The following is a 17,436-nucleotide window of genomic DNA, read 5'->3' as shown; positions in this document are numbered from 1 at the left end:
TTTGACAATTTGACAATCTGGGAATGAGACTCAACAATCAACTATCTTTCCCCAGGTTTACTTTAAAAGTTACATAGGGTTGCTTTAAAACTAAGGGATGATCAGACGGGTGGGAAACATGAAAAAACAAGGTTTGCCTACATAATCTTGACTCGTTGATTCAGTTACGGTATGTGAAAATGTTTTATAGGGTAATCTCTTGAGGTTGGAACTGCACACAGCTCATAGAACTGAAAAAGATGCTGTTTTTCTAAAGCAATCTACATCTATAAATGTGTCATATAAATGTAAATATATATATATTTTTTTATTTATTTAAACTCTTATTCTGAGAAGTCATCTGTACTGTTGAAATATTACATGAGTTAAAGTACTTATTTTCGTCCGTTGTTCCCAGGTGATGGGAGACAGCAGCGAGGCTGAGGAGAGGCAGATCGACCCGATCAGAAGGTCGCGGCGACGCAGGAAAAGCAAGAGGGAGTCGTCGACAGAGAGCCGGCCTGGAGGCCAGAGCCACACACAGTCCATCTACCCAGTAGTACAAGTGAGATATCACACTTCCAACTACCAAACTGACATCTAGTGTGTTATAATTGATTCTTAGCAGTAACTAAATTATATTGTAAATATTTCTGTCCCTTTGCCTCATCGCCCAAGGAGAACAGCGGTTTTCTACTCAACGCCCTTCTGAAGAGAGGTTTAAGTGAGGAGCACTCAGCACCTGACTCTATGCCGACGGCCACAGCTGCACCAGACGCCTTCAAACTAGATGCCATGACACCCGAGCCAGAGGACTTGGACACGGTGGCTCCAAACTCAGCTGCACCGAGCCCTCCACAACCCCACTCTCTGGCTCTGGTGGCCAAGCTCTCGCCCAGCAGCCTGGGGCCCGTAGACCCCCTGGAAGAGGAGCTGCGGTCCAGACTCAGCCAGCTGGTGAGCCGGGCCAACAGCAAAGACAGCAGCTCATCTGAGGAGGAGTGTTTGAAGCGGCCCACAGACAAACAGACGGATAAAGAAAGTGACAGACAGCGAGAGAAGACGAGGCCGAAGGAGACGGAGAAGGAAAGACAAAGGGCGAGTGACAGATTAAGAGACAGGGCAAGTGAAACAGTGGAACGAGTGAACGGACAAGAGGGGAAGAGAGGCGAGAGACTACTGAAGAGCCAGTCGGTGAGGGAGGAGGGAAGAGGGAGGGAGAGGAGGTTGGAGAGGGGAGCGGGAAGTTTTGAGTTGACGGCGGACGAGCTGGAGCAGAAGAGGGGAGACAAGCGTGAGCCGAACAGACAGAGCAAGAGGCAACACAGAAGAGATGCAGAGAGGGATGGAGAGCAGAGAGGGGGAGTGAGGAGGAGCGGGTCCAGCGCCAGTTCACCTGCTGTTACACCTTCTTCCCAGGAGGGGGTGCTGTCTGACAACCAGGTAAGAAGACCACAGAGACTCACTTTCTGCTTTTGCTGCTGCCTTGCTAGTAGTGAAGTACTGTCTGTCTGTCTATCTGTCTGTCTGTCTGTCTGTCTGACTTTTAATGCATGTATACTATTCTTTTTATTAGTTTATTACATTTGTTCAACTATTTTTATTTTTCTTTTTTTCTTATTAATTTATTTTTTCTCCTTATCCATGTGTTTATGAGACAATCGCTACTGCCCTTGTCTGTCCTTCATCACATGTTGTCAGCCTTTCTTTGTGCTTCCTTTCTTCTTTTTCGGCTGGTCTGTGTTTATTTGTAAATGTGTGTTTGTGTGTTTCTTTTGTGTGTGTGTGTGTGTGTGTGTGTGTGTGTGTGTCAGGCGGGGAAGAATGACTTGGAGCAACAGCAGAGGCTTCAGTTGCTCTCCTCTCTCTTACAGCAGGTGAGATATTGGCTAGAGAGCAATGGACGCCATGCCTGAGGACATACAACTAGACGCACACATACGTCCACATCTGTATGCATGCACACAAACCGTCTTAAACCTGCTTTGGCACACATTTGTTCTGACCAAATGCACAGTAAAGCATTTACTTCTCGTGTAAATGCTCAGGCATTTATGCACAGAATATGTGGAGGCTGGATGAGTGTGTGATTCGGTTGTACGTCTCTTTCGCTGGTGGTGGATTTTTCTTCTTATTTCTGCTGGTAATGAAGCTGCAAACATTTTAAGTTCAGCTTAAGTGCGTGCAGTAGCAGAAAATGAAAAAATATTAGTTAAACAAAATAAAACAGAGAGGTCTTCTTTCTTAACCCCCCTGCCTTTCTTGGTGGTTTTCCAGACTCATACTGGAGGACATCTGTCACGGAGGAGCTGCAAATATCTTTTTTTTTATTATATTAATAAAACTGCAAAAGGTCAGAATGTAGCACAGCCACAGGCCCAGTTTTGCATAAGGAGCAACCCTCCTTTTTTTCTTTTTTGGCTGTTGCTGCAGCAGTCTTTTTCTACATCTACTCGTTTCACCACAGCAGAATGCAACACGTCCACCTTTGTTATCTGTTCGTGGCATTCTGAGCATTGTAATAAATGGACCAAATCAAACTCACAAACACATGTATTTCCTGAAATGCTTTGAGTATGAGCAACATCAATGGTTGTGATTCAATTTTAAGTTCCAGCCAAAACAATAAAAATGTTGCACACAGTGACAAGAGACATCCATAGACAACCTGCTCAATACAAAAAAGTTCCATATGAAAGGAAAATGCAGCCGCTCCCAGATCAGAATACTGATCTACTGTCCCATATGATACAATACAACATGATATCATAACACAATATACAGTTAAGTATATAATACATATTCAAGACTGATGTAAGAATTCAGTTGTAACTTGAAATGTCTGCTTGTGCACATATTGTATCACTAAATGTAAAAAATGGTGTGGTATTTCATCGTATAGTAATCATAAAAGCATGTGTAGTCTGAAAAACTGTGTACATACACACTAAATGTGTTTACTGTTGTAAGGGCTATGTCAAATGAGAGACAGCTATGGTCTTGATATATATAAAATAAACAGAAATGTCCCACATTTCTTATATAAAATCTATGATCTGTTAAACGCAGTGGTCCAGTATGTATAGTTACACATCATAAAGTCAATACCCACAAAATTTCACATAGATCAAATACACCAACACACACACACACACACACACACACACACACACTTGGACATGCACTTATGAGCTCACCTGCTTTCCTCATTCTACATCCAAGGCGTGTGGGCTGGTGCTGGTCATTAGCCAGACTCATTATAAGGGCTCCTGTGAGTAATGCTTGTCTCTTACAATGTGAATGGCACATGTACTCATGTGATCTATTTCTGTTGGCGTTCACAGCTCCCTTTGAAACCCACCAGGACAGCTCAGCTTGTTGTGAATGAAGGAAAACATGCAACAAAGACTGTGATATTTGTGGCTTTTTTTCTATTTTGTTTTTACATAAAATTTACACAATTATCAGGAAAGTCTAGGCGTATCACAAATGCTCTACATGCATCCACAGCACTGCAAAATGTTTGAAATCTCAATTTATTGCAGAGAGAGACAAAAAGAGGCAAAACAATTTACACAGTAAGACATAAAACAAGTAAAAAGCAAAATGCCTACCATGCAATGACCACCATGGACACAAAGCAATAAACGAGGACAAAGAGAAACAACATGAAAAGATAAACTACAAAAACGAATGCAGAATGACAAAAAAGATGTAAATAATATATATATATGATATAATATAATATAATTTTACTTTTTAACCAGAAAACTCCATTTATATTGTTCTTTACTTTTATAGGCTTTTAGATTAAGATCTATTTATGTAGTCAATGGCAGAGAGTCGTGAATGCGTGTCAGACTGTTTGATCTGCATGGTGATGACCTGCTTCTTTGGAGTGGATGAGAACGTCTGACTCTCACCAAACATCCATTTCTCCATCGACCAACCCCGAGTCATTATCTCGGACCGTCCCTGTCTGCTTTTCATCCTTTTTTAAGATCACTGGATGGGATCGATACACCTCCGATCCCACTGATCAAAGCTTCAGACAGTGATTCATTTATCATTGAACAACATCTGTTTTTCTTCACTACCCTTTCCTTTTCTTGTCAGGTGTTTTTCATGTGAGGCAAGGCAAGTTTGTTTGTGTTGCACAATTCAGACACAAGGCAAGTCAAAATGCTTTACAGGAGCATACAGATTACATTAAAAGACATTCAAAATTGCATTTAAAAGACATTAAAATTGCATTAAAAAGACATTGAAACTTGCATTTAAAATAGGTAATACTGCTTTAAGAAACAAACATTAAAACAAGTAAACTAAAACAAAAAAGGTTTAAAAGAGACAAGACTTAAGAACAAAAGTCATAGTGCAGTTCACAGCCTGAATTTGGAAGCACAAGCTGTTCCAGTTAATGGCAGCAGTAAAAACCCAGTGACTAACATGTTTTTTTCATTTGTCCATCAAAGGCATCTTTAAATGATCACTGGAGTTCTCTACCAACTGATCTGTCCATTCATTCCAAACTATGTCCCTTTTATATGTTGTTTTTTATTTTTTTAAATAGCGCTACTGCTTTCCTCAGACATCCCCAATTCCCAAATGTATAAAACAGTCACCAGAATATGACTGAATATTAGCAATGTGTCTTTCTGCAAAACATGGATATTGTTGAAACTTACATTTCTTGCACAACCATGGCTGCAGAACGCCTCGTCACAACGTACGGTTGAAGATTATCTGGTAATTTCACGCTCGCAAATGTTGAAAGGCCGTCTCCACCACTGGTCGCCTAGCTGTAATGTAATCCTCCACGCCCCCCGACATGACAGTCAGCTCACAGGTAATGTGAACGTGAATGTAGAATATGTGAGGATAAGATGAGTATGACACATACTTAATTTGGACACATCTGTGGTTTGGGGAGTCATGAAATGTCAACATTTTATTTTGAAAATAAAAACCTAAATCTTAAGTACAAAAGACTCTTGAATGATAATGAACTAATGGAGAAGCATGCAGATACCAGGCAATAGTAAGTAAGTAAAAGCCCTTGCACAAAGCACAGCCTACTTGAAGGACTCCATAATGTATGACATTATTCAAGCAAAAGACGTAAAAGAAGTCTCAAAAGGGTCTAAACATAAGTGTCCAATTTCCCATCTGTTTAAAGTCTTTAATAAATGATGCAATCAGCAGACCCTAATTGGCCAAGAGGGGAAAGTACCTAGCTGCTCTCAGTCATTATGTAGTAACCAGTCTCCAAACCAGACAACAATAGGTGATCTGAATAACCCTGAGAGATTTCCACATTCAGCAATGAACTGGGGAAAGGGAAATGACTCAAACCAGGGGCGTCGCTAGTACAAAATATGTTGCCTCAGTTACCTTGAAAAAGTAATCTGATTACTGATTAGTCTTTTAAAATGTAACCTAGATACTTTAATGGTTATTTGTTTTTAAAAGTAACTAAGTTAGATTACAAGTTACCTTATTAGTTACATTCAGCAGCTGCCAACAACACCCCTGCCACCTCAACATAAGAATGACAACTGGTTTTACCAGTGTTTCATTTGTGGCTGCTGGCCATTCGATATGTAACCACATAAAAACTTCTGGGGCTATTTTCACCATTAGGTGATTATTTTTGGGTTAGGGTTAGGGTTTTTTTTTAGGTTTTTTTTTTTAAGGCACATAGATCTAGGGCTATTCCCTACATAATGGGGACTGCCACAGCTCATGCACCGATTTATTTAAGCGGGAAGGACACCAGAGATTATTTTCATCAGCATGACCTGTAATGAGCATTTAATCATGGATATAAAGCTTTTTAATTTGAAACCAGCACTAATTGAATTCCTGGTTCCAAATTGCTCCCCTGCAGCCCACTTTTTGAGAATGGCTGCGCAATAAAAAGAGCTCTTCTAATCTTGGCAACACGTTTATTTCTAGGACCCGTACTTTGTTCTGCACCTTCTTCTGTCTCTTCCTGCACATTAATGAACATGTGTAAGCGAATGGAACACATGCATGTTCATGAAACAGCTGATTAGGCGACAGACAAACACGTGTGACCGTATCGCCTGCAGAGTGTTCTGTTACAGAACATTGTGCACATGGGGTCAAAGTTTAGATCAAAACACAACCCTTTCAGTTTTTTCACTGTATATCATTGTGCATTAAGCCACCCTGCGTAGACCAGCACCAAAACCAGTATCAAAACACAACTGGTCTTGCTTGTGACTAGTCTATACTGTTTTTTTCCAGCAGGGCGTTGTTTTGTCCATTTTGTGATTTTAAAGGTGCAATATGTAAAGAATTGACCACTTTGAATTCATATTCCAAACAGGCAGGGGCAGCATATTGCCAGGATAACTGCTAACTGATGTCAGCACTGTTGTTTTGATATAGCTATGACTGTAGTTACTGTTAGCTCAGTTAGCTGTGCAGCTAGCTGTACTACCAGCAGAGTGATGGCATTTACACCACTAGACCCCAGGATCTTTGGATCGCTGGGAGAAAGAAAGTTTTCAGGCCCAGGGCTAGCTGGCTAGCATGCTAACTTCAGTGGATATCTCTTCAACACAAACAACAACACACAGACATCTTTGAAAAGTAAAAACTGTTGATAATGGTAGTTATTTTTGAATGTTTTAATCTAAAATTTGTACATATTGCACTGTGCATTCAGTCCTTTTGTCCAAAATCTCTTTTATTTCATGTCTAATCATAATCATCACTGTTTTTAAGCTGTTCACATCGAGCCTTTCAGGATGTATCGTGTAGATTACTGAATTTTATGCGTGTATGTGTGTGTATATGTGTATGTGTGTGCGCGTGTGTGTGTGTGCTCTGAAGCAGAAGTACTCGGCGGCCTCTCTCTGCAGTATCACCACCGAGGTGCTGAAGGTTTTGAATGCCACAGAGGAGCTGATCGGTGAGGCAGGAGGTGACAGCTACACCCCGTCAGAGTCCATGAATGCTTCTCCCATCTCCAGCAGCTGCGAGACCCGCAGGCTGGACCAGAGGCTGACCAAGATGGAGGAGAATGTAAGTTTTACCCCTCCGAATGCTGAGATTCAGTCATATCAGGAGCTGAATGCATCCATCTGCCTCTCTGCGCAGGTGTACCTGACTGCCGGTGCTGTGTACGGGCTGGAGGGGGCGCTGGGGGACCTGGAGCAGTGTGCCCGCAGTATCAGCAGTGGCACCACAGACACAGAGCTGGCCTTCCTGGAGGACCAGGTGGCCACGGCAGCCGCTCAGGTTCAGCAGTCTGAGCTACAGGTGCTGGACTTTTTCCTCTGCAGCTGACTTGTTCTTCCACAAAGTCTTGCACGTCCCTGACTTATCTCCAGTGTCAACACTGATTTGTTTCATTAATAATGAGAGTTGTATTGAACTGTGTTTTTAAAACTCTGCACCTCCTTTTAAGGTATCAAACATTGAGGCCAGGATAACAGCTCTGAAAACAGCTGGGCTGAATGTGGCTGTCTGCAATCGCTTCTCCAAGTACAAGCCAAAGGCAAAGGTAAAGGTGACTGATCTGATGCTAGAGTGAGAATATGAGAATGTGTAGTGACTCATTACATTTAAATGTGCATGAGGTGTATAATATATGAGTACTCTGATTACAGCCTCAAACCCTGGACTCATCACGCCATCAGAGGAGGAAGCTACCAGCCCCTCCACTGAAAGGTACCAAACAGTTTTTTTCCCCCTCAATTCAGACAAAATTACAAACAAAGAGAACTTTGTATGAATAAATTAAATAAAAATGGCCCCCTTTTGAAACTGTAATAGCACCCAGTAGAGTGCATACCTCCACCAAGGCTCAACACTACCCTTTAATTCAAGTCAAGCCTGATACAGTAAACCCCCCATAACTGCTTAACCATAATTTAAGATCACCAGATATACGATCAGCATCGGATTGTACTCGTTCATACATGTCAGCCACCTAAGTATGCCTGATTTTTTTTATTTTTATCAAGATCCATGTATTATTAACTGAGAAAGTAACAAAAATGTCCTATCTCGCAAGGTAACAAAAGTGAGAAGAAATTTCCGGGATCCATTCATAACCCTATCCTCAAACTATATCAATATATCTATCAGTTACATAGGCAAACTACAAAATAACAGACCCCAAAATAGTTTTTTCCTAAAACAGAGAAATCGCCAATCCATGTTTCAACCTTCAGAAGCTGAAAAATGCTGACCAAAACTGCTCCTATTGGATATACTTACTGCTGTGATGTTCGACCTCCTGTACATCTCACTACTTATCAGTCATTAACAGGTTAATCAAAATTAAAGTGAGTCTGCTAACCCGTGCTGACCTGACTATATGTCCCACTCTCTCCTAATCACAAACACCGCTAATGTACAAATAGACTGTGTGAGTGTGTGAAACAAAGATAGCTAGAGATGGAGAGTGAGACACTGATGAGGGGACACTTTCATTCACCGTTAGTTAACATCACACATTTTGCGCTTTGTCCCAAAAAGAAGAGATCGGCCGCTGAATGGATGTAAAATTGAATTCATCTGCCAGAAAAAGGGGCTAAGTAACTGAAAAGCTCCATTAGATGTAAAGCAGCCACATGGAGACACACACACACACAGTGCAGGAGGATAAGGTTCGTTTTATCAACCAACAAGAAGTCTGTTCCTTTTCATGCCAGTGAATGGCCTTTTTTTTCCTGTTGGGGCTTTCTTTATGTCCGTGTTTGTCTCGTTTCTTTCTTCGCCGGCGTCCGCACAATAGCTCTGATTCAGGGTGGCTTTTTCAGTGCTCCAAAGACAGACAGCGGGCAGGACAATGGGGCAAAATCAGTGACCAAGACATGTAATCATGTCATTGATTCCAGCCGAGAGTGCGCTTTTTTTTTTTTTTATCAGTCCATCATATGGTACGCTCTAAAACTACAACTGGGAGGACCAGTCAGCTGTCATCTGAATTACAAGTAATAAGTAGTCTCTCCTTTTCTGGACAACCCAAATTTTTTGTTGGAGATTTCACTGTAAATCATTCTATATAAAGGCCCTTACAACACCCTGAAAGATGCTTATTAACGTTACTGAGCCTGTTTGAGAAGCTTCCTGGCGTCATCATCCCCGACACTAATGTGTACTGATACTAACCTGTGCTAACTGGAGCCTTCTTTACTCGTTTTAATATGTGTGTCTTCGTCATTGTTAAGCATTGTGGGTTGTTGCCATCACTGTCTTTTTAAAGGATATTCAATTAATATTTAAAGAAAAAGACTATAGTACCATTAATAATAGCATCATTAACATGTTTTTTGTTATACTATAGGCATGTACAAGAAACCTGTAAATGGTTTATACACTGGTTAAGAACATTAATATAAACCTTGTGACTTTATTTTTTTGAACTCATCACTTTAGCATTGAGTCCTTGCTGTGTGTTGTGTAATTAAAAAAAAAAAAAAAAGAGGGTAATATGTGAATAATAAAGGATGCATTGACTTTAATGTGTCAGTATATAGATCATCAACAAAATCTGAAGGAATAACAGTTTTGGTATCATGACGTTTATATATTTTGTTGGAAAGCATGTTTAGCATGCTAACCAGCTAGCCTCGGCCCTTCACAATCCAAAGCTCCTACGCTAGTGGTGTTAATACACCAACCCTCCTCTGGTGCTCTGAGTTCCCATTCCAGGCTGCTAACTGAGCACCCTAGCTAATGGCAGCTACAGTTCTGCCATTAGCCAGTTCTGCTGTTAGCATCTTTATTCTGATGCATGCCATCTTCTATTTGTACAAATTTAACAGGTGGCCAGTTCATCCATTCGACGGTATTAATAAGACATTGTTCATGCTTTTGATCCACAAGGCTTGAAGGCAGTGTGCTCCACAAACCGTCCACATACAGTACACATTCACTGTAGCCACAACGTAAAATGTTGTGCTTTGCATAACACTGTGGTGTTTTTGCATTTCAGAAAAGCTGGAGCCAGAGCAGCAGGTAAAAGTGTTTCGGCCATAGTGACAGTCAGCAGCACAACGAGTCCCTCAGGGGGGGCCTCTCATCCAGTGCCTTGACCCAGTGTCCGCCTCCAGCTCCAGGCCAAGCAGGGGCCAACACCTGCCCTGTGTGACTCACCAAGCACTCTGCCCTCAGCCTGGCACGGTACAGCGCCAGGCAATGCCTCACAGAAGACATTACTGGCGCTTTACTCTTTTTACCACTTTATCCTCCGTTTTGTCCTCCTCACTGCGCCCACAACATCAAGTAAGGATGACTCAACAGTCAGTGTCTCTGCCTTAACAATCTGCAAACACTCCTCGTGACCCAACTGGAAAAAGAATACCTGTACAGACAAAAATGACTCCCATTTCCTTTTTCTATCTGTTTGCAAGAGTATCGTGATCTACTGTATAATGAAGACGTGGAAAAAAAATCATGTTAAACTTTCTGTGATTCAGTGTCCCAAAAAGAGGCTGAGCCGTGTTTTATACTGCATCTCCTTTCTCACCAAATGAAATGTCATGAGGATTCTTATCATACTGAAGCCCCCCTGCAGAACTTCCTTTGGATGATTGTCCTTTTTCACACACACAGCTATCAGATGGTAATCCTCATCTGGGGAATGATTGTAACACCTTAGACATTTCAGCCATTTAAAAAAATAAATAAATCAGTTACCAGAAAATCATGTTTAGATGTGCAAGTATCAGGACCAAAACGTTTTTTTTCCTTTCCTTCCTGCCACTGAAATTGCTAGGAAGCAACAATGGAACACAAAGCACAGAAATATACCATTCTTCTTAAACAGCTAAACAGAAATATTTTGATATTTTGGGAAATATTGACTTTTTTGCTGAGATTTAAAGAGGGAGTTTGCAGATCTGTACTATAAATGTGAAACATGGTGTCCTGGACTGGAAACAGGGGAAGCAACTAGCCTGACTAGCACAGCAGCTAATTTAAGGCTCACAATTAGCATGTTATATTTTCTTAAAACCGTAGAAGATGGTGCCAGGCTAGCTGTTTCCCCCTCAATTCAGTCTTTAAGCTAAGCTAAGGTAGCTAGCTCCTGGTATTAGCTTCATTTTTAGCATCAGACACAAGAGTAGTTTCAGTTATCTCAGTTAATCAAGGCTAAACTAACCTAAAGTAGCCAGTTGCCGGTGATATAGCTTCATATTTAGTGTCAGACACAAGACAAGAGTGGGATCAATTAGACGCGTTGAGTCTAAGATGAACTAACCTAAAGTAGCCGGTTGCTGGCATTAGCCTGATATTTAGTGACAGATAATGAGATCACTTTTCTCATTTAATCTAAGCAATACTAATGTAAACTTGTTGCTGGTGTTTTCATATTTAGAGTACAGGCAACGGAGTAGTACCAGTTTTTCCATTTAAGTCTCAACAAGAAAGTCAACAGGTGTATTTCCAACATGTTTATAAGATAGCTATATGCCAGCTGTAGTGATTAAACAGGGAAATGCTCTACCGATTATTTAGAGAAGGAAATGCTGAAAATAACTGTAGCCGCACGCACTACAGCCTTAATGTGGAAGCTGTGGGCTTTTTCATTGCAGCAAGTCAAAATGAGGTTCGGTTAACGTCTGAATGTCAGACACGCTCAGCTCTCAAGACACACTCAAGTCTCCACAGGTTTGACGTTCAGGTTTTTGGTCTGACAGCCTTCCCTCATGCAGTGTTCTTCAACCCACAGTCATCCTCTCTCCTCTTCGTTTACTTTCGAAATATCGTGGCCTTTGATTTGAACAAAAAAAAAAAAAAAAAAAGTGTTTTCATGTTTCCCCTTCACCGGGTCATGTCTGAACTTTTCTGTTGCGTTTTCAGAAAATCCTGTAAAGATTTTTACATAATGAAGTCTGACGGGCTATATATAACAAATGCCATGAAACCATGATTTTGTTACAAGCAATTTATTTTTGTACTTTACTGAACATTTTTAAGCAATACCACTGATATAAGTATTGTTGCAAATCGAAGGCTTTATTCTCTCCTCACAGGAGCCCTCCTCAGTCAGTCCTATCAGACTCTCTCACGTGTGGTGACTCAAAGTGCTTTCAGTGTATGCCTGCATTTACCATTTGATATTTTGCGAGTAATGACGATGGTAAATGTTACAGAAGCACGGATGACAAGCATGCAATTTTGGGAGCGTGTTTGTGCTCCTTAAACACTCGATTTGAGAATACTGCCTTTCATTTTCTGGGTTATTTTTTTCTTCACTCTGTGACCACTTACACCCGAATCTCAGTTAGCCATGCATTAAGAGGAACAGAGTCGGATTTCCTGATGGACTGCTTGAACTAAAAAAAAAAAAAAAAAAAAAAAAAGGTGTGATGATCTTCTGAATGAATGCTCTGCCCCTTCTATTAGTGACCTTTTCATCCCAGCCTTTTCACATCTCTGGTTTTTGCACACTGATCCTGTACTTTTGTCAATCTTGTTCTGCAAAGGTGTCGATGTATAAAAGAAAAAAAAAAAGCATGTTTCTGGTTTTATCAAAATTGATGTTCCCATGAGAAGCACAGCCACAAGGGTCCAATCATCAGTGTCCTGTATTTTTCTAATGTGAAAAAAAGAAGAATATTATATCATCACAGAATTTGTTAATATATGTATATGTGTGAAAAGATGGATATGATATAGAATAATGTGTGTATTGCCCAATCATAGTTGACCAATCTTTCAGTGTCGTATGCAAGAGGCTGTGTATAATTGTCACGACTTGTAGGGCTGGATTCACACAGGAAGTCGAATTTAATACTGTAACTGTGTCCCAGATACTCAGAAAAAAAACGATGAGATTCGCACGGAGCTACAAACAAAATCCTACTTTTGTTCCTGTTTAAATCCAGTGTGAATGACTACAATGAGGCTCCCCGTGCGCAGCTCCGTGGGAGGGCCACTCACGTTTATGTGCAGTTGTTTGTTGCAATCCATATGACATGTTGGGGAAAATATAAACAAGCAAAAAAAACAGATTCTCTATGTGCCACAGTACTCTGAGAAATACAAATGTATTATGAAATGAATAAAATTTGCAAACTGAAAATAAAACTCTCGCTTGAAAGACAATATTTGTTGCATGCCCGCAAATACAACAAAGACAAGTGGATCATAACATCCTGGTTTATTAATCAATATAGAATGCATATTTTATGTACAGGTACATTTGGAGAGTGATTTCATGGGTCAGCCAAGGCCTCTTAACAGACAGAAATACAGTAAAGAGTAAAAGGGTATGTAACCTCAGTCAAGATAAAAAAAAATGAAGACATTTGTGGATGAGGGGGGGAGGATGTGTGCCATCACGGTAACCAATCCCTGTCCTCTGCATCCATGTTCCCAAGATTCTCCTTGTTTCTGATGCTGTTGAGCAGCAGCGCCAACGTCCTGACCATAGGCTGCATTCCCTCGCTGCCCAGAGACTCCACGCTGCTGTGCCTCTTCCCAAAGCGCCCTATGGGTCTCACCCCACGACCCACGTACCAGAACGGGTCTATCTCTGGACCTGGACAGCACGCGAGTACATTAGTGGCAGTGACAGTGAGTACTATGTTCAAAGGACCAACATAATGCCAGATAGCCATAGTTGTATGATGCTTTAGTGGTAAAAGAAACACTGTTCTGATTTTGAGTTTTTTCAGGAAACTCGAAAGACAATCACTCCAACCTAAACCTCTCAAGTTTCAGTTCTCAGCGTGTGTGTGTGTGTGTGTGTGTGTGTCTGTAAAGTCTCTTTTCTTCACACTGTTGCCAACATGAACCTCATTGATTCTCTAGTTTGACCTGTTGGATTCAGGAGCTTTATGGGGAGAAAATATTTCTTGATTTTCAATATATTTAAAGGTGCATTATGTAGTTTTGGAAAATGTATCAAAACACATACATACATACATACATACATGAAATCAGTCGTGAAAATGTGCAAATGTTTCTCTTCTGATAAAATGATTCCCCAAAACTACATAGTGCACCTTTAATCTTCCACTCAATCATTTACATGAGATGTGCTGAAGTCACACTGACTTCTATAAATGTAGAGTTACATTTTTCATGTTTAGTTTGAAGTCAGTCATCATGACACACCAAGTACAGATAAAACGCCTTACTTGTGTCTTACACTAGTATTGTAAAGTTTAACAGGTTTCTTAAAAGCGTAATTTCTTTTAAAAAAAAAAATTTAGAAATAAAAAAACTGCTTGCGACAAGAAATGTCAAGTAACAAATGAGAGCAAATGCTTTGCTCTCCATCAGTAGCTGCAGTTGAAACCAAAAGCTGCAAATTCTGGTGTGAAATATGACAAATATGTATCTGAGGACCAAAAGCTCGCTTTAAATACCACAGTTATTCTTTAATTTCTAATAGATGAGATTAGCAGAGACTGTTAAAGAAAATGTCTTTTCCTTCAGAGCTTTTACGTCCCCACCACTTTGAATGCAAAGTGACACTATAATATCTAATTGTGAACAGAAGTAAAGGATCAGAGCATTTTACATAGTAGTAGTAGTATCTCACAATAAATCCCAATGGGAATAAGAATAACAGAAAATAGGAGCAAGTTACTGAACTCACCATCGAGAGTCAAAAACAGACATGAATCTGACCCAAATCTCCTGAAACTACTTCAACAAAATTCTGCAGTTCACACAATAATAATGGCAAATAATGACACCAAAAAAGTAAAAAACCGAGCCTTACTTCTGTTGTCGACATTGTGAACAATGTGGAAGTCGTGCTCCACCGTGGTGCTGTGAGCGCAGCTGAGGCTGGAGGAGAGGAGGAGGAGCAGCGCCAGAGCTGCAGGCAGCCAGCGGCTCGTCAGGAGGACGCACTGCCGGACATCAGCCGCTCTCCCAGGCAGCATGCTGTGTGATGAGTCGCTCAAGGCACTGAATGAGAGGTAAGTAAAGTATCAACCACACAGGGGAAGCTTACACAGATAGAATTAGACATAAATATATTTATACATATATATATGTAAGTCAGGTAAGAATATTAAAAAATTACTTTTGAATATAATAGAAAAGCTGTATTTAGGCTATAGGAGATGAAAAAACTCCCATGAAATAGGATTAAGTCATTTAAACCCCATTACTAATCAGCAGAAGCTCATGTAGGAATATTACGGTACGAAATAAATTTGCTAGGATTTGAAAAAAAAAAAAAAACACTTATTAAGCTTATACTTTCCTCATAAAAGTCCTAACACATCCTCAATCTACTGCATTTAAAAGAGTGGATTTGAAAAAGAAAATAAATACAATAAATAAATATGAAATAACAATATTTAAAAAATAAAGTAATATAAACCCACAAGCAGCAGCTCCTTACCCTGAACTTTGGTAACGGGCTGAGGTCAGTTGTCAGGAGGTCTGAAGTCGTTGTCATTGAGCAGGTGTGCTCCACCGTATATATCCACACCGCTCTGATGATGAATCATGAACGTCAGTCACACACAGTGATCCCAGACTCCAGGATGCATCTACCTCCCCCCTCCTCTTCATCTCCTCCTCCTCCCACTCATCCCTCTGAGAAAGGAGGTTTTGGAGTTTTCCTTACGTCTGTCACGTAGCAGAGCAGTCCGTCAGGCAGTCAATGACACGCGGACAACTTTAAATTAGTGAACACGGGGAGACCCAGCACCTCAAGTGGGCCTATCAGACAGTGACCCGGAACTGTGGTGGGCGTCTTTTTGATGAGCCTTTCATCAATCAGCTTGATTAGAAAGGGACGGGCAGAACACAAAGCCTCGGCTTGTTTCATGAACAGACTGTCTTGTCACCAGAACTTTCTAAATAAAACCACCCCCAAATAACAGGTCTTCAGGAGGGAATGAGAGCTTTAAATTCACAGCTTTGACTTCACACTTTGCCACCGAGCACTGAGAGGTTACAGCGATGAATCACATGCGAAAGGCCAATGTGGGGAGAAGTTGGCTCAGTCAAACGTACTCAGGTGTAAAAGTCGCCTCTGGGACTAAAGCAATGTCTGTAAAGGTCACGATACTATGTGACAGCGCAGCTCAAAATATGTCCATGCTGCTCAAAGTTAAAGTATCAGACAGCCAGGAGTTAAATAAATAACTTTTCAAGTAGAATTTTTATTGGGGGGGGGGTGACTTTTTTGTGACTCATTCAAATGTTGAGAAAATCCCATGACTAGTGTACTGGTTTCAAGGAAAACCATCCAAACATTGGCCAGTTCCAGCTTCAGGAAATGTGCTGCTTTTCTCCTTATTTTCTCCATAAAATGACAGAAAACATTCTGTAAATATTCATTTTACAAAGAGTTTTTTTTACACCTTAGATGGACAGGTTTGTAGGAGAAGACCAAAGGTTAGTCAATTAATCAATTGGTCGATCGACAGAAAAGTAACAGTTTTGATAATCCATTAATTATCGAAAGTGTGCGTAGCCTACAAGAAACGTAGATGCGATGACAGATGTAAGATCTGTCTCGTATTAGCTGACTTCCTGTCCTTTCTGCGGTTGGCAGTTCACTCCCTTCTCTTTTCTACGTCACCACAATCACGACTCCATTCTTTTGTTTCTTCTTTTTGTTTCTTTTCTTTACTTTATTTAACACTTATTTTAATAGGTAAATACAGCTTTAAAGGTGTCATCAGCCATTTCAGATCACAAAATTTGACACTTTCCTCGCAACATGTATTCTAAGTGGGTGAATCTGGATCATGATCCAGTTGAAAGAATGTTTCCTACATAGAATATAATCAGCTATACTCTAATTCCTACCCAGCGCATGATAAAAGGTTGTATGTGTGTGTGTGTGTGTGTGTCCATGTAGGTACACATGTACACAACTCCACCCTAGGGCAGCGCTCTGGTTTTCCTCCACACATTAAGGGGGCCATAATTTTGTCATGGGCTGAGATCAGATGGTATGACGCAGAGCCCTGCAATAATGAGAGGAAAACTACCTGAGGACGTGTAATCATGCCGCAACATGAAGGAATCCTTAACGAATGCAGCTAATTCGATTTTAGAAAAGGGAGCCCTTATTTGAAACACTGTGTGATTTGTTGGTGTCACAGACGCGTTAGGCACTGTGCAAAAGTGCAGAAAACACATCAGGAGCAGTTCGATTCATCCCTGTTTTGTGGGTAAAACATGGACTTGTTGGTGCTGCTTATCAATAGATGTAGGGACAAATAAATGTACACATGTTCAGTCGCAGACCTGTGTTTAAAGTTGGCCTCTCTCTTTCTTTAGACCTTGAATTCATTCACAGACAAACTACCCTACATGAAGGCAGTGGCAGACTTACAATGTTTAAAGGGCAGGGGTGGGGGAAAAAAGGGCACCAGATGTGTGCGTTGACGCAGAAAGTCACGATACATTACAAGTTTACTGTGAGGGCATCCTTTTTTTTCCCGCTGGAGGGACATCCTGTAAGGCACTTCAACATGTTTT

The 17,436-nt window shown here is 40.7% G+C and overlaps 2 protein-coding genes across 5 annotated transcripts in view; one reads left to right on the top strand and one right to left on the bottom strand.

The window, feature by feature from the left end:
* The window catches only part of LOC119008984 (myosin VIIA and Rab interacting protein), a 128,815-nt gene extending 115,763 nt beyond the window's left edge, over positions 1 to 13,052 (top strand). For 2 of the 4 annotated variants that reach the window (XM_037079795.1, XM_037079798.1), the window contains exons 11-18: positions 398 to 544; positions 658 to 1,422; positions 1,794 to 1,856; positions 6,847 to 7,035; positions 7,111 to 7,272; positions 7,421 to 7,516; positions 7,623 to 7,683; positions 9,959 to 13,052. In XM_037079795.1, coding sequence (XP_036935690.1) covers positions 398 to 544; positions 658 to 1,422; positions 1,794 to 1,856; positions 6,847 to 7,035; positions 7,111 to 7,272; positions 7,421 to 7,516; positions 7,623 to 7,683; positions 9,959 to 10,002 — 1,527 coding nt within the window. In that variant the 3' untranslated portion in view covers positions 10,003 to 13,052. Of the gene's footprint in view, positions 1 to 397; positions 545 to 657; positions 1,423 to 1,793; positions 1,857 to 6,843; positions 7,036 to 7,110; positions 7,273 to 7,420; positions 7,517 to 7,622; positions 7,684 to 9,958 lie in introns of all 4 variants that reach the window. The other 2 variants (XM_037079797.1, XM_037079796.1) reach the window with 2 other exon arrangements.
* Positions 13,053 to 13,310: 258 nt separating this feature from the next.
* Positions 13,311 to 15,640, bottom strand: prlh2 (prolactin releasing hormone 2). The gene is made up of 3 exons (XM_037079802.1): positions 15,338 to 15,640; positions 14,705 to 14,895; positions 13,311 to 13,513 (listed from the first exon to the last, which is right to left on the bottom strand). The coding sequence occupies exons 2-3, from the start codon at positions 14,868 to 14,870 to the stop codon at positions 13,311 to 13,313; spliced, it is 369 nt and encodes a 122-aa protein (XP_036935697.1). The 5' UTR covers positions 14,871 to 14,895; positions 15,338 to 15,640.
* Between the last annotated feature and the right edge of the window lie 1,796 nt (positions 15,641 to 17,436).

The sequence above is a fragment of the Acanthopagrus latus genome, chromosome 19 (assembly GCF_904848185.1).
Source record: "Acanthopagrus latus isolate v.2019 chromosome 19, fAcaLat1.1, whole genome shotgun sequence".
Taxonomy (NCBI): domain Eukaryota; kingdom Metazoa; phylum Chordata; class Actinopteri; order Spariformes; family Sparidae; genus Acanthopagrus; species Acanthopagrus latus.
The sequence above is the reverse complement of the archived record's forward strand: the minus strand, read 5'-3'. Positions and strand labels throughout refer to the sequence as shown.

Excerpts from the sequence above, each read along its gene's own strand:
- prlh2 (XM_037079802.1), bottom strand. The coding sequence starts at position 14,870 with ATGCTGCCTGGGAGAGCGGCTGATGTCCGGCAGTGCGTCCTCCTGACG. Across the intron at positions 13,514-14,704 it reads TCACAATGTCGACAACAGAA|GTCCAGAGATAGACCCGTTC; the intron begins GTAAGGCTCGGT and ends CGTGCTGTCCAG.